Source organism: Artemia franciscana, chromosome 5 (assembly GCF_032884065.1).
Source record: "Artemia franciscana chromosome 5, ASM3288406v1, whole genome shotgun sequence".
NCBI classification, from domain to species: domain Eukaryota; kingdom Metazoa; phylum Arthropoda; class Branchiopoda; order Anostraca; family Artemiidae; genus Artemia; species Artemia franciscana.
The window spans coordinates 13,802,415-13,824,535 of record NC_088867.1 but is presented as its reverse complement, the minus strand read 5'-3'; the positions used below and the strand labels follow the sequence as shown (position 1 = coordinate 13,824,535).

Sequence of the window (22,121 nt, the reverse complement as noted above, 5' to 3'; positions counted from 1 at the left end):
TTCGTTTTAAGTTTTAATGTCCCTCCTTACTTTCAGTTAAAAAAACTTGTTTTTTTTTTATTTAATTTCATACAAAGGGCACTGGTGCTCAATAAGTCCATGTAATTCTATAGATTCTTTTATACTAGTTTTGTTTCTGAAATTACGGTTTTCTTTTATTCCAGGATTGGAAAAGAAGCTAGTGCTTATAGGATGTACAAACAAATTGAAGAAGATATAGATGTTTTAGAGAAGAAGAAGGAGATTGTAGAGTATAAGGATGCCAAAAAGAAAGCAACCTCAGTAAGTCTAGTTTTTGTTTCTTTTCTTTGCAGGTATCCTATACCAAGCGCTAAACAAATGATAGATTTGTTACCCCACTCCTTCCCCCAAATGTCCACCAAATTGTCCACTCCTTCCCCCAAATTGTTACGTTTTTTTTAGTTTCCGGTAATTTCCAAGTTTGTTTTGTTAACTAAATGTTCCGCCAGAATCAAGTCTTGCGTATGCGCTTCTATTGCTTGTTTGCTTTATGTGGCGTAATTGTTAAACCAATTTAATTTTTGTTTTTAATCTTTCTGTTCTTATATTATAATGATCTTTTCACCTTTTTTCAGGTGTAGGATGGGCTACCAACTTTTTTATTGCTATTTATGTATTGATACCAAGTAAATATTGCTAATTTAATACCTTTTGATTTAAAAGTATATACATATATAACTTCATTTATGCATGTTCCATAAATTCATTGATTACTTTTCTTTTCAAATTTACTTTTGCAAAAAAAGAAATATGGAGCTGTTTTTCTTCGCTGAAAAAGCGCAGTTTTGAATGAGTAGCTTATATTGTTAATTCAATGTGTAATTTAATAGGTATGTGCGTCCATAATTTTATTTATGCCTGTTCTAGAAATTTATTGGTTACCCGTATCTATGTGTGTTTTGAATTAACAACGCTTTTTGATTACTAAGATCCTTGCGTCGGTCCTGCAGTGGGTTGCTGCAGCGGAGGTCGAACTCTGGGTCTAATATTACCAACCTGAGCTCAATTGTTCTTATTTATTTATTTTTTAATTTTCGTGTGTTTAGTTGTCGTGTTTTTTTTTATGTTTTAACAAAACATTTTTTTCTTCTTTTTTGTCGTTTGTAATTTTTATGGCACTTGGTATTTACCAAGTGACATATAGCGATCGCAAATTCTGTCAGTCTGTCGATCGGTCTGTCTGTTCCGGTTTTGCTAGTTTAGGCACTTCCAGATAAGCTAGGACGATGAAATTTGGCAGGAGTATCAGGGACCAGATTAAATTAGAAATAGTCGTTTCCCCGATTCGACCATCGGGGGGGGGTGGGGGGTGGGGGGACGGTGAATTGGGAAAATTAGTTATTTTTTACTTACGATCTTAATAAAATTTGATATTTAGACAGATATAGTGTCTCAAAGCTCTTGTTTTAAATCCCGACCACATCTGGTGACGTTAGGGAGAGCTGGAGGGGGGAACCTAAAATCTTGGAAAACGCTTAGAGTGGAAAGTAAAACAGTTCAAAATAGGGATGAAACCTTTTTATTGACAGTGAACAGATATAAAATTTAACTGGATATTTCGAACACATTTACAAGGTTCATCATCAGCAGTTTTACTCCTGATGATGAACACTGTATATGTGTTCTAAATGTCCAGTTAAATATTATATCTGTTCACTGTCAATAAAAAGGTTTCATCCCTATTTTGAACTGTTTTACTTTCGTCATGGAAAGGCAGTGTGGTCTTCGAAGTTATCTGCTTAGAGCGGAGGGATCGGGATGAAACTTGGTAGCAAAAATAAGCACAAGTCCTAGATACAAGATTGACACAGAGGGAATGTATTTGCTTTCTTGGGGGAGTTGGGGGGAGGGCTAATTCTGAAAAATTAGAAAAATGAGGTATTTTTAGCTTACAAGAGAGTGATCGGATCTCAATAAAATTTCATATTTAAAAGGACCTTGTAACTCAGATCTCTTATTTTAAATCCCGACCGGATTCAGTATCATTAGGGAAAGTTGGGGGGGGACAGGAAATCTTGGAAAACGCTTAGAGTGGAGAGATCATAATGAGACTTGGTGGGAAGAATAAACACAAGTCTTTGATACGTGATTGACATACCCGGACTTAATACACTCTCTTTGGGGAGTTGGAGGGGGTGTTAATTCGGAAAAATTAGAAAAATTGAGGTATTTTTAACTTAAGAACGGGTGATCGTTTGTGAGGTATTTCTAAATTTGATATTTAGAAGGAACTCTTGTCTCAGAGCTCCTATCTTAAATCCCAACTAGATCTAGTGACATTGGGGACGGGGGAGTTGGAGGGGGAAACCGGAAATCTTGGAAAACGCTTAGAGTGGAGAAATCGGGATGAAACTTGGTGGATAGAATAAGCAAATGTCGTAAATACGTTATTGACGTAACCGGACTGGATCCACTCTATTTGGGGGAATTAGGGGGGGTCCAGTTCTTTTGCGAGTTCGGTGCTTCTGGGCGTGCTAGGACGATGAAAATTGGTAGGCGTGTCAGGGACCTGCACAAATTGACTTTATAAAGCTGTTTTCCCCGATTCGACCATCTGGGGGGGGGGGCTGAACGGAGAGGAAAAATTAGGAAACTTACGAGCGGTTGATCGGATCTCAATGAATTTTGATATGTAAAAGCACCTCGTGTCTCAGAGCTCTTATTTCAAATCCCGACCGGCATTAAACCTCTGATTTTCCTTTTAAATTAACTTATTGATTCCTAGAATTTTGGTAGAGCTCATGCCATATGAGCTCTTGGCTCTTCCAACCTCGTCACAAGTGCCATATGAGCTCTTAGCTCTTGTTTTTTTTTTCGTTGAGAAAGGCTCCCGGACGTGGGGCTGAAATATTCGGATTATTTTATTTTTTTTAGTTAACGTGTAGTTTTGTCTTTATATTTTATTTTTTGTTCACTGCTTTGTCAAAATTAAAACCCGTTTTCTCTTTGCTTAATTTTTCGTATGTGTCGTAAAACTGTTGTATGTGTACGCATTAGGCTGGTTTTATACCCGGAATGGCAATAATACCCGGCTCAATGGTAACCGAAACTCTAAAAAATGGAATTTTGTATCAATAGATATATCAAAAGAATAATATTATTACACTGATTCGAAATATATAAGTTTCCTTAAGTTTAGTCTACCCATCAAAAGCGACGAGCCTGAGAAAATGTGTCTGATTTTCCAAAAAAAAGGGGAAAGGCCACTTAGAAGTCATATAATTTTAATAAGAATCACACCATCAGATTCAGCGTATCTACTGAAGAGGTTTCAAGCTCCTATCTGCAAAAATGTGGAATTTTGTAATTTTTGCCAGAAAAAAAATAACACGGATGCGTGTTTATTTGTTGTTTTTTTTCCCCAGGGGTAATCGTGTCGACCCAGTGTGCCTAGAACTTTGGGAGAGGGCTCATTCTAACGGAAATGCAAAGTTTTAGTGCCATTTTTAGTGACCAAAAAATTGGACTGCAACTAGGCCCCCTACCACGCCATTTTTCCCAAAATCGTCCGATCAAAATTTTGATATGGCTGTTTGGTTCAGCGTAGTTGAAAGACCCAATAACTATGCCTTTGGAGATAACATGACCCCCCCCCCTCCCCACAGTCCCTAAGGAAAGGTCTTTAAATTATAAATTTTGCCCGTTGTTTACGTATAGTATCTGTAATTGGGAAGTATGTATACATATGTCGGGTGGGGAGGGGAGGACGAATTTTCTGCTGGAGGAATTTTGCACAGGTAGAATTTTCCATTGAGATGGAAGTTACCAGGGGGTGAGGTTTTCAGGGAAAATGTTACACTAGGGAAATTTGCCAGAATTCCTTCACGAATTTTTTTTTTATATGTCTTGCTTTCTCTTTGCCGATTCAATTTACCCAAGGATATGTTAAGGTTGATTGCCCGGGGTAAATTTTCGCCAGGATTGAATTGTCTATCGGATATTTCCGTGGGGAGGGGGATTTTCCATGGAAGTTGAGCCAGATATCTTACTCTTATTTAAAAGACTTAAAGACAGAAATTAAACATAAAAAAAACATAAGTTTTTTCAACTGAAAGTAAGGAGCAACATTAAAACTTGAAACGAACAGAAATTGTTGCACATATGAGAGGGTTGCTTCCTTCTTAACACCTCGCTCTTTACGTTTAGTTTAAATTTTGTCCGAATTCTTTAAAACTGACTCCTGAAACTCATGAAGGGTCGTTCAGTTAGAACAGTAAGTACCTTTTTTCTAAGTGCCGAAAAACTTTAGCGTGAAGAGCGAGGTATTGAGGGGGGAGGCACCCCCCTCGCATGCTTAATAATTTGTAATCGTTTTAAGTTTTAATGTTGCTCCTTACTTTCAGTTGAAAAACTTGTTTTTATTTAATATCAGTATTGGACGCCCAATAATTACGAGTATCATTGAATTTTGCTAATCGTAGATATCGGTAAATTGCCCTTGAAATTAGGTTTATTGGCTTTAAAAAAGGAAATGCCACCCCCCCCCCTTCTTGGATATGGCCTTGATTGAAAGTTTCCAGTTTTACTTTGTCACGCTGTTTATCCTATTTGAATGACTCTGTCGATCATGAGATTAGTGTCTACAGGCAGATATTTTTAAACTAATTTTTAAAGAGGCGAGGAGGGGGATAAATTAGTCAAACCAGCAAATAAAGGCTAATTACTTGAGAAGTGCGCGAACATAGCTAAAAAATGTGGGGTTTGGGGACAGTCCTGAGGCGTACCCCCTACTTATATCCTTTAGTGTTTTTTTTTTTTAATTCAAAAAAAACTTATCATGCACCATTGCATATGTTTCAAATATTTGAAACAACATAAATATGCGATTAGGTTGTTTTTCTTTCCCATATCCCTATGGGATAATCTTGATTATAACATTGAAGCTGGACAATTATAATGAACGTTGTTACAAAAGCTTTCTGATCAGATAAGATCTAATCTTTACCTTTGGTAAAGAAAAGTTTGAATTAGTTTAGCCTGCCCTGTATTCCAAATAATTTACAATTTTCAATATTAGTAAAATATATGTTAAAGTGTCAGTTAACAGTGTATGAAAATATTAATAGATCTTTTCCAAAATTACGATATTAATGTGGCATTTATTCTACAGCTAAAACAACAGTTGGATGAAAAGCGAAAAGAAGTTGAATCAATGGAATGCCGTCTTGCCCCACTGAGGCAGAATATTTCCGCTGCGAAAAATAAATTTCAGCAAATGCAGCGAGAAGTGGTAACTCAGGTAATGCTCATTATATTGTTTTTGTTGATATTATTCTTGTAAACAATATAAGAAGATCTTAAGATCTGTTTGGAACATAAATTTGTTGATTGAATAAATGAGCGAATTTATATTATCAGATTTATGAATCTTGCTGACGAGCAACAACAAATTATAATTTTTAATTTTACGCGTTCAGAATCAATATTAAAAGGGGATCCGGGTGAATAATATATTAAAATTAAAATCTAGGCTTTGTGTTTCTGTTTATATTGACTAGGTCGCTAATTACGTACAGTTCGCTACTACGAGATGTTTGATTCAATGTGCTTCCAAGGGGGGCTATCTCGAGAAATATCATTGGAAGGACAGCAAAAAACGATGGCTGTCGCAATGAGATGTCGTAACTCAGGTAATACTTAGCAGTTCAACACGCTATGTTTTCTCCACGCTATTTTTTCCACAATATAATTATTGTCTGTCTTGATATGAAAATTACTGATTGTAGCTAGGTTGGAAATTAGGATAGTACAGCGATAATGGAATATTTCTCTCCTTTCTGTGTCCTCGCTCTTTTCTTCCTTTATAGATTTTCCCTGTTAATTACTTGCAGCAGGGCCAGACGTTCCTGCGTCATCCAGCATCCGAAAGCAGTCTCTGAATGACGAGTCTCTCATGACGGTCGTTCTAGTGCTAATCCCTCGGTGAACTTTAGGTAGCACCCATTTGTGGTCGAATTTGCGGAAAATTTCAGATGGCTCCAGTTGTTGCTTAACTAGCTACCATCGATTTTCTAATTGCCCTCCTTTGCTTATACACCATGTCGATCAAGGTTCAATTAGAAGCATTAGTTTAATTAGGCGGTCGTTGGGGCGAAGCAAAATGTGCCCAAGCCCGCACAGCTTGACGATGCTTGAGATTCTGCTAAGGTCGAAACAACTTTGGCAGATATCGTATTTGAAGCCTGATATGACTAAATAAAAAAAAGCAAGTTTTTTTAACTGAAAGTAAGGAGCGACATTAAAACTTAAAACGAACAGAAATTACCCCGTATATGAAAGGGGCTGCTCCTTCTTCAACGCCTTGCTCTTTGCGCTAAAGTTTGACCTTTTCTCTCAACTCTACTTTTTAAAACAGTAAAAACTTTAGCGTAAAGAGCAGGGCGTTGAAGAAGGAGCAGCCCCTTTCATATACGAGGTAATTTCTGTTCGTTTTAAGTTTTAATGTCGCTCCTTACTTTCAGTTAAAAAAACTTGTTTTTTTTTTAATTTATGAACGTTTTTTAGTTAATCCATGTTTGGATTTCGGCTCTCCGCAGATGAATAATTAAAGCGAAATTTGCATATTTATTTATTTGGCTAAATGGCTTTCCCATTGATTTGATAGAATGATTTTGCGAAAAAAGGAGGGGAAGGAGGCCCAGTTGCTCTCCAATTTTTTGGGTACTTAAAAAGGCAACTAGAACTTTAAGTTTTTACGAAAGTTTTCATTAGTAAAAGATATACGTAACTTACGAATTAGCTTACGTAACAAACTTTTATGTTCGTATGTTTTTATTACGTATATGAGAAGGTTCGCCCACTCGTCAATATCTCGTCAATAACTCTTTGCATTAAAGCTTAAATTTTGTCCCCTGAATCACAAAGGCCGTAGAATAAATAGTTGAAATTACAAAAAATCCTTTAGCGTAAAGAGTGAGGTATTAGGAGGAGGTGAACCCCTTATATGCGTAATATTTTCTGTTTGTTTTAAGTTTTAATGCTACTTCATACTTCCAGTTGAACAAAACTTTTTCATATTTATTTCCTCACTGTTTTTTTAAATAATGCTAGAAAATGCTGCGCCCCCTTTATGGAAATCTTCTTCCCCCATGACAAATTCCTCCATGGAAATTTCCCCCACATAGCCCCCTCTTCTCACCCCCCCCCCTCCTAACCAAAAAATCCCCCTGAAAACGTCTCTACATTCCCAATAACCATTAATATATGTAAACAGTGGTCAAAATTTGCAACTTGCAGCCCTTCCCACGGGAACTGTGGGGGAGTAAGTCGTCCCAAAAGGCATAGTTACAAGGTTTTTCGACAATATTGAATAAAACGGCTATCTCAGAATTTTGATCTGACTACTTTGGGAAAAAATGAGCGTGGGAGGGGGCCTAGGTGCCCTCCGATTTTTGGTCACTTAAAAAGGGCACTAGAACTTTTCATTTCCGTTCGAATGAGCCCTCAAAATTCTAGGACCACTGGGTCGATACGATCACCCCTGGGAGCCTGTTCTACTGCACAAAATACCAACTTTTGGTATCTTTGTATTTATTCGTAGGCTTAGGCAGGCTGAGCCACTTCATCAAGCATTTATTGGGCTGAGTTTGGATCCGACGCGAGAAGGTTTTTGTCTGTGTAGTCAAGGTCTGTCAAGTTGCGGCTCTACCAACTACTATTCCTTCTAATCTGTTGCAAATTCTTTCATGTGTTGTATGTAATTTGAATGTTTTGGAAATGAAAAAGCGCGTGGATTTGAAAAAAGCTCATTTTTTGTTGCTATAATTTACAAAGAAGCGTCTTTACCCCCATTTTACGGTCCGATAAACTCCTAGGATTTTTTCAATCCTGTCTGTTTTCTTTGGGTGTGTCATCTAAATTGATCTGACAAAACAAGACTTCTACAATTTTTATCTTTTTAGGGAAAATAATACTGTTCTATGCTATTTAAGTGTAAGCTGCAATAAAAATTTTTACAAAAAAACAAAAACAAAAAAAACAACAAAAAACAGGGGATTGGAAAATAACTGTAGTTTAGTTCTACATGAGAAAATAATGACGAAGATCAGTCTTGGCTGAACTTTTTGTTAAGAAGTAATGATGCCTAGGCCATTTTAAAAAATGGATTTTTAACCAAAAACTTTTATTGTATGTGTGTTATTATTTATTATTTTCTTTGCTGAAGACGGCCCTGGGGTATAGGGCCGAAATATTCAAATAGGTTTTGTTCATTCACTGTCTTGGGAAAAAAGTCCTCATTATTCTCTCTTCTTTATTTGTGACATGAGAAAACTAATAAATGGCTTAGGGCCTAAAAATTACTGGAGAATCTTGAGGAAAGGGGAGGGGGGTAGGTAGTAAGTCATAGCCTCTGGTTCTCCATCAAGAGGACGTCGGGTGAGGCGTAATGTAAACAGCCTGTGGGCTGATCTGGTCTGTCAGTTAAAAAAGCAAAAATAATAGTATATGGCTAAACTGCTTGTGGCACTGTGATAACAAAACTGAAATTCGTGACTTCTCTGTTTGGAAGCTCCTCGCAGCATTGAAGCTAATGATCGTAATATTTATCCAATTCTATTCTTCCTATGTCAAGAAATAGCTTATAACAGTCACGATTGAACAATTTTTCAGCTATATTTCGTTCTAAAAAGAAGATGAAAATGTTGGGCCCGCTCTATCTTCAAATTCTTTTGAAATTTTGACATAACCAACCAAGTTACTTTGGTTTGTTGAATAAAAACGTAATGCGTTAGAGATGAAAGAAATTTGTCATCGATTTCTCCTTGGTTTTTGGAAGGAACGTTGTTGGTGGAATTCTTATACTTCTGTTTCATAAGGAGCAAAATCAGTTTGCTATATTGCTATGTATTTTTTTTTTTGCTTTAAGTTGTAAAATTTAGTGTAGGGAACTTTTGTTTGGGATGAACTTTAGCTTCTGTAACTTATAACCTATATATTAAGTTGGACTGGTCCAGCACTAACTGATTAAAAGGAAAAGGGAAAAAAATCCATTAAAAAAGAATCAAAACTGTTTTTTACTCTTTCCTCTTTGGTAGTGTTATTTCTTTGGTGAATGGGAGAGCGAGCAGTCCTTACGAACTCTCTGACCGGGTTTTGCGGTATAGCTAATAAACAGGGTTTTTACTATCACTGAGAGTTTCCAAACATTGGCGTCATTAGGATTTGCCGGATACCTATTAAAAATTCAGTGGAAACAATCAATTTGGCTGTTTGGAAACGACTTGAATTTTTATTCTTGTAAGATTTCTTCAGATATGGAAGTTTATTCCTTTTTTATTTATAAAAAATCTTTGAAATTACTTTAAGTTTTATTTTTGTTCTTCCAGGAAGCGAATATAACCGAAAAAAGCCGAATTTTATCTAGAAAACGTCAAGAGATGGCTGATCTAAATGAAAAAATTAAAGATGAAAAGTGTATCTGTGAAACCTCCGCTGAAGAAAATGAAAAGATTCGAGTAGAAATTGCAACTTTAAAGAACTTGATTCAGAGAGATAGAAACCAATTAAGGCTTGCTGAAAATTCAGGTAGAACATAATTTTATCAGTTGCATATCAATAAATATTTACGAAATTCAAGATATTTTAGTAAGTGTAATAACTTTTTTTGTACTATTTATTTGAGACTGTTGATTTAGAGCATATTGAAATAGTATAACTTACATACAAGGAAACTGCTTATAACCTTTATTGCTTTTAAAAAATCTCAATATTTGACGAAAGTGGAAATTGTGATTTGATTGGTTCTGATGCATTTTGTTACAACATAGTCAGGGGAATATTACCTTTCTATTAAAGAGTGGAGGAGGGACTTTGCATCCCACGATTGAAATATATAGAAGTTATGTTTTGCTTTTTATTCTGACAACTTCTAATGATAAACTTCAAGCATCTCTTATTTCTAACTTAATTAACCATTATAATAAAATGTATAATATAATAAAATAACCATTAAAATAAAATATAGTATAATGAAATAACCATTATTGCTTTTACAAAAACCCAATATTTGACGAAAGTGGAAATTGGGATTTTATTAGTTTCGATGGCGTTTTGCAATTGTATAGTGAGGAGAATATTATCTTTTATTAAAGAGGGGAGGAGAGACCTTGCATCCCACGATTGAAACATATAGAAATCATGTTTTTCTTTTTATTCAGGCAACTTCTAGCGATAAACTTCAAACGTCTTTTATTTCTAATTTAATAGGCTCCAAAAGTCAATTGTCATCCAGCACAAACTTTTACACTTGGCTTGGATTCCTTTCAAATGTGTAGGATAAATGTGGAGTAACACAAGCCAATGTGGTTACTGGGAGAGGGTTAAAATAACACATAAATGGGTTGTGGTTTTGTCTACCGAAAATGCAATTAAATTGCCTATAACTTGTAAACTGGGTTTTAACTAATAAACAGTTATAACTAATAACGGGATTTTAACTAATAACGTTTTTTTCGGTTACGGGGAGAGGGTTAAAATAAGGGTTTGTCTACCGAAAGTGCAATCAAATTGCCTATAACTGATAACCAGGTTTTAACTACTTTTTTTTCGGTTACGGAAAGAGGGTTAAAATAACGCGTATATGGGGTCAGGGTTTGTCTACCGAAAATGCAATCAAATTGCCTATAACTAGTATACGGATTTTAACTAATAAACAGTTATAACTAGTAACGTTTTTTCGGTTACGGGGAGAGGGTTGAAATAACGTGTATATGGGGTCAGGGTTTGTTTACCGAAAATGCAATCAAATTGCCTATAACTAGTAAACGGATTTTAACTAATAAACAGTTATAACTAATAACGTTTTTTCGGTTACAGGGAGAGGGTTAAAATAACGCGTATATGGGGTCAGGGTTTGTTTGCCGAAAATGCAATCAAATTGCCTATAACTAGTAAACGGATTTTAACTAATAAACAGTTATAACTAATAACGTTTTTTCGGTTACGGGGAGAGGGTTAAAATAACGCGTATATGGGGTCAGGGTTTGTTTACCGAAAATGCAATCAAATTGCCTATAACTAGTAAACGGATTTTAACTAATAAACAGTTATAACTTATAACGTTTTTTCGGTTACGGGGAGAGGGTTAAAATAACGCGTATATGGGGACAGGGTTTGTTTACCGAAAATGCAATCAAATTGCCTATAACTAGTAAACGGATTTTAACTAATAAACAGTTATAACTAATAACGTTTTTCGGTTACGGGGAGAGGGTTAAAATAACGTGTGTATGGGGGAGGGTTTGTCTACCGAAAGTGCAATCAAATTGCCTTGTCATGTTAATTAATTTAAAAAAAGTATTTTTGTTTGTAATCCAGTCTGTCCCTGTTTATCGCAAATTAATTATAAAAGGCGTTCTGCTTTCCCTCTATGAAGAAAAGACCTTTTGATATTGTTTGCATCCATGGTGTCAAATATATTTTCATTCAATTTATAATATATGGCATTCTGCTTGCCCTCTATAAAGAAAAAACTTATGGAGATTGTTTGGATCGTTTAAGGTTCAACACGTAGTTTCAAATGTATTTTGAGTAAATTTATAATAAATGGTGTTCTTCTTACTATTTACAACAAAGTTTTATAAGGACTGTTCAGATAGTTGAAGATCCAAAATATGGTTTCACTTGCGTGCTGCATAAATTTATAATACATGGTGCTCTGCTTGCCATATTTAAAGAAAAGACTGATAAGGACTGCCAAGATGGTTTAAAGCCAAAACGTGGTTTTACTTTAATTTTGTGCAGATTTATAATGTATGGCGATTATACTTGACATATATAAAGAAAGGGCTTATTAAGATCGCGCAAGGTCCTAAACGTGGCTTCGTTTGTATATGGCGTAAATTCAAAATAAGAGATTATTGCCAGCATTATCAGCATGTTGGGGGGTGACAGAGCCCCCTGCCCCCTTTACTTTTGGGGACACTTAGTAAGTTAAGTCTACCGTTCAACATATCTACATCAAGTTTTGATGATACTTATTATTTAGCTTATGCTCCATATGTGATTTTTGTTTTCATTCTAATTTTTCAACCCATTTTAGCTATCCCTCTAAACCCGTGATTCTCAACATGGGGCGCAGGCCCCATCGGTGGGTCCTGGCAATATTTTGCTGGGTCATGGGCAGGATTTGCACCCTTCGGCTGAGTCTACTTTGGAGTCTTAATTGTGAAAAAATATTTTTCATGTGAAAAACGTCACATTTGTATGCATTTAAAGATTAAAAAAGATGCATGATAGTGTTGCAATGACTTCAAGCACAGTATAAAAGGTGTTGTACTCAGACAATATTTTTCATTGGTATAAAGCTAGCCTAGAGGACGACCCGAAACAAGATAATAAGTTAATGGCCTTCTAAGCTTCCATCAATTTAAACACCTAAAATGTTGGATAATAAAATTTTGAATATCAGACGAGGGGCATTAGGATTTCAGAAATACCTGGGTGGGACATGGCCTAAAATCGGTTGGGAACTACTGCTCTAGACCCTCAGAAATCTTCACTCTTTTTGTGAACAATTGTCATTTTTAAGTTGCTATACACGTTTCTTTTTGTGGAAAAGTCAACATGTAGTATTTATGTTCAAATTTCGAGACTTTTTTTATTAGCCTTTTATTAAGCCCCTTTTTCACTTCGCATCTTACTTGTAATCTGCAAAGAAAATATACATGGATATCATTTAGATCATTCAAGGTCCAAAACGTGGTTTCGTCTGTATTTTGCGGAAATTTATAATATATGGCGTTCTGCTTATGACCATAAATATTATTAACGGTAATGGGCTTTTGGAACATATCCTATATCTATGCTTATCTATACTTATTAATAAATATTTGCTCCTTTCTTCTTTTTTTTTTAAATACAGTCTTATGCTAAAAAGGATTATCGCAAAATTACTCGAAAACTAGAGAGTTAGATTTTTTTTAGCATAATTAAAATGGAACTCACTTTTATACATTTCATGTGATTTTAGGAGTTGATTTTCAACCAGAAATCGAAGAGGTTAAAAGAAAGATTAACAGTTTACAGAAAATAATTAATGATTCTGGAAGCAAAAGAGACCACTTAACTGGAATGATTAGCCAATTAAAACGAGGAATGCAAGGTGAGTACTCTGTTGAGTGATAGCTTAGTGTAGACCTCATACCCTTTCTTTTTATGAGGGGAAGGAGTATATATACATATATATATATATATATATATATATATATATATATATATATATATATATATATATATATATATATATATATATAGACACTGCCCTTATAGCTTTGGGAGGTTTACCACCACCCTGGCTGAGCACCAGGTAATTTAATCTTCGCCGTCTTGTGAAGAAATGCCTTGGCAAAAGCATTTGCTCTGCGGTGCTGTCTATTCAAACATATTGCTGGGATTACCCAATTGCGTGACCAATGACATTGACTAAGCATTTAATGGTAGGTGTTCTGAATTTCACTGCAAAAGCGTGCTCCCCTCCGTATCGCCAATGAAAAGTAGAGAGCTTCCTTACCCCTAATGTATTATTAGTTTTGGCTCATATGAGTATCGTAAGATGAGATAGTTTTTCCAAAATTTACTACTACTAGCTCTGAGGGGCCTAATTCAAATTTTGGGATAAAAAACAAAAAGGATAATAATTTAAAAAAAAGTTTGACTCCAGGGGTTGGAGTCAACTCCAGGAGAATTACCTGAGTATCATAGGCAGCGCAGTAGCGCTGCCTAAGTAAAGTGGGCTTAATGTATTTTTTTCTGACCAAGGAAGGAGTTTATTCGATTGGAAATTGAAAGTTGTAGTGCCCTTTTTAAGAGTCAGAAGTCATTGAAGGGCAACCAGCCCCACCACGCCAGGTCCAGTAAATATGTCTTAGCGGATGTCAACCCCTCACAGCCCTCGGGGCAAGGGCTATAAGTTACGCTAGCTCCTCATTATTAACATACAGGGTTTTTATGGAAGAGATGGTCGTATAACTCTGGAAGCGGCTCATTCGATTGGAAATCAGGATTTCTAGTGCCTTTTTTTTAAAAGCTATATTGAGCGGAGAGAAACGAAGCTCCCCCCCCTCCACATGCCTTTTTCCCCAAATGCATTGCATCGAAATTTTGATATTGCCATTTTGTTCAAAATACTCTAACTATCATATAAGAAGGCCTTTGGGGTTGACACATCCTCCCAGAGCCTGGGAGCTAAAGTTGTAAGTTATGCCCCTGGGGCATATAAGGTTTTTATAGAAAGGGAGGTCTTATAAACTTTGGAGGAGGCTCATTTGATAGGAAATTGAAACTTCTAGTTCCCTTTTAAGAGGGAACCTTGACATGTAGTCACTCCATCTGTATTTCTCTACTTCTTATGTTAATTACCATGGCAATTCAGACAATGACGGCTTAAAAAGGCCACCAGATGGCTGTTGAAATTCTTTATAGGCGATTTCTCTTTGCTAGTCTCAAACACTGACATTTTCTACCCCCTGTTGTCAACTCAGAAGTTAACTCCAGGAAGCAGAAGAAATAAGTACCAGTACCTTGCAGAACTAACCGATCTAATAAGTCATACGTGTCCTTTTTACTAGAGCCTTTAATAATGCCCTAGGACTGGAACAGTGCCAGTTAGTTTGTGATTTAATCAAAGAATGAAAATGCTGTTTTGAAATAAATGACTCTGATTGAAACTACCGAAATCTTTACTTGCCTAGAATATAGCTATCGTCAGCATGCAGGATTTTTTTTAGGGTGAAGTCTTGACCCCATTGGGCTAAAAGCCAACGAAAATCTCTAGGAATCTTTAAGAATAGATGCAGATATGTATCTCAAATACCACCGCCATGATCTAAGTTCCCACCGCTAGCTATTCTTATCTCTGAAATTCATTTCTACATCCATCACTTCCATCATCACCTTAACCAGCACCTCCACTGTCGATAAGTTCTATTCTGAGGATATAGAAGGTAACCGCCGTTTTTACCTGCTGCCCCAACAACACAATCTGCCGCCTTCTGCATTACAGCACCAACGACATCAAAATTAAAATATAATTGGCCCCTATACCCTTTTTAAATCTAATCGTACCTAAAGACCGAGGATATCTGAGGTTTTTCTTTTGGTTATTTCAACACTATGAAGCTGTTAGGGTAGTGTCAATTTGCGTCAGGGTTGCTACGTTGAACGGTGAAACTCCCGTCAAACAAACCTTGGAAATCCAGGATTTCGTAGGTTTGTTCATATGCTTCGCATGTTTTTGTGCGTTTTTCCACCATGGTTGAGTTATGTGGAAATTACTGCCTGTGTTGTATGCTATTGCTTGTATTTTAGTGTCGACTGGGCAGATTTCTATGTCTGATGCGAACAACAACCCGTGTTTATTTATGTTTCACTTTTTCAATGTTTCAAATGAATAATTCTTCTTTTTCAAACTTTTCAATTTTACAGTTAAATTGAAAGAATCTGCCGAGCTCAGAAATGTTGAGACAATAAAGATGGAAAAATTACGCCATATAAATTCACAAGCTCATGATGCAGTTGGTTTTTTGGAACAAATGCAAAGGGATAACTGCTTCGTCAAACCGGTTTATCGTCCACTGGCTTTAACGGTAAGAATTAACCCTTTTACCGGTCACCCCATTAGTAGGGATTTCTCATACTGTTCCCAGGGATAAATTCATGCCACCTCCTTCCAGCTACTTCTTCTCCTTTTTTTTACCAATACGGGGTCATTATAAATGGCTATGATACTGCTTACTTTTACCAGTAAGCCGTCGACAGTTATAATTGAGGCCAATGAGTACGTTTCTCCCCCTCCGCTCCCTACTACGTTTTACCAATTTACTTCCACTCTGACCTGACTGTCACAAGTAATAGCAGTAGCTCTGGATGTTGGCACCCGAGAGTGGCATGCAACATTCCCGTTACGCTCTACTGTATCTATAATTCTGTGTTAAGTACTGAAACATAACAATTTTAAACTTCTGAATTTAGATCTTTGACTGGTTTTTAATTGTTCTATTCGGTGAGAATATTAATCAGAAACCACAAACAGTTCAGAAATAAAAGATGGCTTGATGACAAAATTTTGATAAAAATATCCACATGAAAATAATTCTTGGACTTGGGCCTCATTGAGGGTTGGGTCTTGTATCCCCATCTTCTTGAAGGCTCACGTTCATCAAAAGACTGGTTAATATAAAATATATATTTATTAATGTAAACTGCTGATAGGAAGTACAATTGCAATAAACAAGTACAAGTACAAAAAGATCAGTCCACAAGCAGTAGTGTTCTTACAAACTGCTGTTGCCAATAAAAAAAAATTAATAAATAAAAAAAAAAAGCAAACTAATGAAAATTAAATAATTTAGGTTGTCTATTTGTAGTTTTAGACAATTCTGGGATTTCTATGCGCGCTGCTAATCATTCAGAAATCCGCTTTGAAGTCAATTACTCAGTCACGGTGCTTATAAATACATAAAGTAAACCTTCATATATGAGACAAAGAGTATGTAAAGAGATGAGCAAAAAAATTCCCCTTTAGTATGGTTCAATAATATGGGCTTTGGCTACGAATTAAAAGTACCAGAGTTATTGATCAAGAAGCCTTAACAAGTTTAACTTTTAAAAAAGCCGAATCTTTTGGAATTTTGATTATTTCACATCTAGATTTTTCTGGGTCCATCCGTGAAGCCTTGGAATTTCAGTTAGGAGCTAGATTAAATCTCTCTCCTCTCTCGGAGTAGGCACTTGCAGTAGCCTGTCGGTGTGATATATTACTTTCCTGTACATGCATTATTATTTTACTCAAATTTTATGCTAATTTTTAGCATAAAATTTTATGCTAGAGCTGGCTCAAATTTTATGCTAGATCGATTAGTAAAGCGATTTTTCTTATTTTCCTTAAACTGAATTTTTAGGCTAGGAATAAAAGATTGCCAGTAGAAACTAAGAGATACTAGGATATCATGGAACGCAGCCCCCTCCCGAAATTTCAGAATTTCTTAGTTCTTGGCGCTTTTTACATAGATTACCAAATACCTTCCTTTCTGTTATTACACCCCCGGGAGTTCTTTGTTTATAGTAATTTTAGTGGCTGCATTCGGACATTATAGGGGTGGGGCTGTTACCAACAATATCCAGAAAGCCCCCCTCCCGTCCTATATTGTTTCTATAAATTTTCGAGTAGCTGGCTAGAAAGATTTTTTCTATTCCTAAAATATTTTTTATTGATTAGAAAATAATTATTCCAAGGTTAATAACTAGAACATGGTCTAGCTTAATGTTCAGAAACCGCGGTTTTTTCTATTGAGCTCTATTGAGCTCGTTTTTTTTTCTATTGAGTTCTATTGAGCTCGTTTTTTTTTCTATTGAGCTCTATTGAGCTCGTTTTTTTTTTCTATTGAGCTCTATTGAGCTCGTTTTTTTTTCTATTGAGCTCTTTTGTCATGAATGATTCTTTTTTCTTCAGCCCGATGTATGGCCTAAGAAAAACAAATGCAACTACGATATTCAATCCAAATAAATGGAAACTTCATGATTGTGTACGGTAACAAAGTTGGTGGAGTTTTTTTTTTTTTTTAAATAAGCTTTCTTTTCCATTTTTTAATGAACTTTCTTATGAATTTGAGACTCTTAGAATACGAGTCTCCTCAGAGAGTTTCCCTTTTTGTAATTCTGTCATGTTCCTATAGATATTTTCTTTAGCGATAAATTTTGAAAAACGAGGCTGCACTTGAGGTTTAAATTGTTCTTTGTAATTTTTGTATATTTTATACAATTTAGTGATTTCCTTTACCATTTATTCTCCCCTCAAACCATTAGTCCTGGCCCAATAGAGTTATTTGTTTAAATCGTTTTTCAAATATAGAGGCTGGTCAGTCATGGGTACGTCCGAAAGCCGGTTAATCATTAGAGCAAAACACACACTCTGGCATATGCGATGAGAAATTAAGTTTTTTCAAGGCAGTCTGTCGAAATTTATTATTTTGCATCATCTTCGTTCTTATGGATAAATCTATTTATTGTGCTGATTGAATCCATATCATATTGTGGGGTTTGAAGAAGTTTGCGCCTTTGAAAAATTTCTATCCCGTTGTCTTGGTTTGTTTTTATAACTATTTTACTATTCTTTTGAACATTTTTTATGAGAAAAAAAAGGTCTAATAATAGCTATTACAAATTATTTATCTTTAAATTTATCAGATTTTATTATAGCACATTTTTATTATTAAAAAATTTAGAAAAACACCGTTTATTAATTATGCTCTCCTTTTTCCCTTTTTTTGGGCAAAAACAGGTCTATGTGGGATGAAGAATATATAATTGCCACTACAGAAGGTGTATTGTAATAGTGTAAAGTTAAAAAAGATTTATATACATACAATTATTCTTTGACTGTACTAATCAAAGCTGTAAGAGACATAAAAAAAAACACAAGGTGCAATAGTGTAAATTTGTCGTATTATACATTTTGGAAATGTTGCAAAATTCTCTTTATTACCAGAGTTGTCACTTAGAGGAAAAATTCCTAAATTGCAAACTTGATTTTTTTTTTTTTTTTTTTTTTTTTTTTTGAACCGAGGGAACCGTATTAAGCCAATGAATCTAATGCATTGCGCTAAAATAGATTTATATATACAATTATTCTTTGTCTTTACTAATCAAAGCTGTAAGAGACAGAAAAAAAACACAAGGTGTATTGTAATAGTTTAAAGAGCTCTGTTTAAGGTTGTGTTTCGTGCTCTGGTCTGAAACATTAAAATGTCGAGTTTTTTAATATTTTTGACACAACTCTTTGCGTAGATTATAACCGGCGTAGCAATAGTGATTGCTCGTTAAATTGTTGGCGTACATACTATGACTGTTTTCCGTAACCAGTCTGCATGATACTACTAAGTTCAGCTCAAACACAATCAGCTATGTGTCGAATCAGTGTCAAATAATATTTGTGGGATCATATTTGGTCCAATGTTAATCCTTCATACGATTTTGTTATCCTATTTCAGGTATGAACAATTACTGGAAAGTCCTTAAAAATTTATCGTATTATATATGTTGGAAATGTTGCAAAATTCTCTTCGTTACCAGAGTTGTCACTTGGAGGAAAAATTCTAAACTTGAATTGATTTTTTTTTGCACTGAGGGGACCGTATAAAGCCAATGAATCTAGTGCATTGCGTTAAAATAGATTTATATATACAATTTTGTATGGCCTTTATTTTTTTTGTATGGCCATTCGACAAAGGAATGTCTGTCTTGATAAAGCTAAGGTTAAACCATTTTACTTTTACAAAGTTCAGCTTATTTTGGGCAACACATTTTTATAAATACTTAGGGGGTTATTAATTTGTATCATAAGTATCTTAAGAGTTTCTTAGACGTTGTTCAGTTTGTAATGTTTTCAGTCTGGTAGAAGTTGGATCTAAAAATTTGGGTGTGTTTAAAAGACCTCAAAACCGATAAAGGCCAAACTACCGCTATGTATGTCTAATCCTATGAAATAAGGGCTTAATTATTTGCTTGTGCGCTCTTAAATACGAACAAGTGAATATTATGGCCACAGTTTTCTATTTTAATATTAAAATAATATTAAAGTTTTAATATTAAAATAAATGACAATGATAAAAAGTTCCCTTTCCTATATTGGACTGTAAAATTTCATAAGAATCCCCCTAAACCACGGTTTATTGCTGGAGCAGCTAAATGTCCAACCCGCATTGCTGCTACTGACCTCTCTTTAATTTTAAAGGAAATTGTGAATAAACTTAAAACCTATTGTTCTGGTATTAAAAAGTTTTCGAATTTTAATCCATATTGGGGTGTTAATAATTCACTGCAGGTGATAGATTCTTTAACAATGGTTTCAGCTAAAAGAATTGAGTCTTTTGATTTTGCGACAATGTATACTAATTTATCACTTAATGTAGTGATAGATAATTTAAAAACTGTTATCAAGAAATCTAGTAAAAGGTTCTTAAAAATAGACACTTATAATAAAAAAACTATATGGACAAATTGCTTTAATACCACAGTTAACTTGAGATGTTACAGCTTGGATATGATTTTTGAGTTACTAGAATTTGTTTTATACAATACTTATATAAGATTTGGTGGTGATTTGTACAAGCAAATCGTGGGAATTCCCATGGGGGGGAATGCCAGCCCATTTATAGCTGACTTGTTTTTAAGTCAACTAGAATATAAATATATGATGGATAAGAATAATCCAAATAATTTAAAACATGTTTTGTCAAATAATAAAAGATATTTAGATGATATTTTGGTCTTAAATTGTAAGGATTTCATTGATATTTCTAAAAATATATATTCATCAGAGCTTACTCTTGAACCTAGTCATGGCGCTGGTCATGAAGATCATTTCTTAGATTTAAATATTAATATTTGTGATAAAAATAAATTAAGTTTTAAAATGTATAATAAAACGGATGATTTTAATTTTGAAGTGATTAGTTTCCCATTCCCTGAAAGTAATATACACTCAAATATCGCGTATTCGGCGTTTTTCTCACAGTTACTTCGTTATGCAAGGATTTGTAGTAATTATATTGATTTTAAAAATAGATGTAAAATCTTAAGCCAAAAATTGATATCAAGAGGTTTTTCTGCAAATAAATTAACTTGGCAATTTAAAAAATTTATTTTCATTATAACGAACTTTTAAATAAATATAAAAAGAATTATCTGGAAATACTTAAAGAAATTTTCAACTAATTTCGGAGGTTCGACAAATGATGATGCAGCGCCATTTATTTTGAATTGTGTTTCGAATAGAGCGGATTTTTAAAAAAAATAGCCACACGGTAAAGATCAATTCTATAATTGTTTAGTTCATTCAATTTTTTTTTTGCAATGTGTTAATATTTGTGATTTGGTAAAATTTATTATATTTAGTTTACCTATTGTTGCTAAAAAGAGGGATATATTAACAGGATAAGCTTGTTTTGGTGTTACTTGGTTGTTTTACATTTGCTGTTTTTTTTTTCTTAGGCATGCATTTTGGGGGTGATACCTGACACGGGGATGCCATGGATATTCTGTGGTAGCCACAACACTTGGCTGGGTAGATAATTTAAAGTGGCGAAACCCTATAGGCAAGTGTACTCTCCTGATGAGCCTTTGTGTTGGGTTGTTGCCTCTGAATTATTTGTCTTTATTATTTTTTTTCTATTGTTTGGTAAATGACGACTTATACTTATTGACGACATGACTGCCTGTCCATGGATTATTCTTTATGGTTGATTGTGTATGGTTATGCTGTTTGACCTATGTGATTGTATGGATGAGTAGGGTTAAGGCCTCATTCAAGTGCTGGTCTATAGTAATCACTAATTTAGGAAAACAGTCTTCCTTTTCTCCTTCTGTCTCTTTTTTTTTATGTGTTTGTGCTGTTGCATTGGTGATTTCTCTTTTCATGATATCATTTCCTATCATCTATCCCAAAGTTAATCCTACCAGAATTTTGAGTTAAAAAAGAAAAATATAGAACTGGAATAGTTCTACCATTTTTTGATGCGTTTTTTTAAGGCAATTGAAAATTGGATCTAGACAACAGAAAAATTATCTTAGTGAAAAAAATTGAAAAAACATGTTTAATGGTACAGTTTATATTTTTAGTTTATATTTAATTGGAAAACTCTCAGGAAAACTCATGAATAGGCGCGATGGAATATCAGTGGCGCTGGAACTTATGACCTTGCCAGTGCTGAAGTCTCGGGAGTATCAGATGATTTTTCCTAGAGAAGGAGGAGGGAGAGAGGCTCACACAAACTGTGTCATAAGACATAAGTTTTCCATTTTCACCTGGAGGGGAATTGTTCGGACCAGTCCTGTGTTGGTGTTCTTATCGCTTTGTCAATAGCTGTGAGTTTTCTTCGAGTGATGGAGTTTTCCAAATGAGAATATTCTTCGAACTCTTCCCCTTTCTTTACGCAATTTTAAATATTCTTTTGCTCTAGGAGGGTATTCCTTTGACCCTACCCCTGAAAAGTGGCATTGCTTACAAATTACAAATATCCCTGCTTTTTCAATCATAAATGTAAGATGAAAAGTTAATAACCTGTCTTGTTTTTTCTCTCATCAATTTCCCTCATATCACAAAC

At 34.9% G+C, this 22,121-nt stretch overlaps 1 protein-coding gene across 1 annotated transcript in view; it reads left to right on the top strand.

Annotated features, from left to right (window-relative positions):
• The window catches only part of LOC136027001 (structural maintenance of chromosomes protein 5-like), a 116,528-nt gene that overhangs the window by 46,269 nt on the left and 48,138 nt on the right, over window positions 1-22,121 (top strand). The window contains exons 6-10 of the mRNA XM_065703883.1: window positions 165-282; window positions 5,132-5,260; window positions 9,348-9,546; window positions 12,992-13,123; window positions 15,445-15,605. Coding sequence (XP_065559955.1) covers window positions 165-282; window positions 5,132-5,260; window positions 9,348-9,546; window positions 12,992-13,123; window positions 15,445-15,605 — 739 coding nt within the window. The remainder of the gene's footprint in view (window positions 1-164; window positions 283-5,131; window positions 5,261-9,347; window positions 9,547-12,991; window positions 13,124-15,444; window positions 15,606-22,121) is intronic.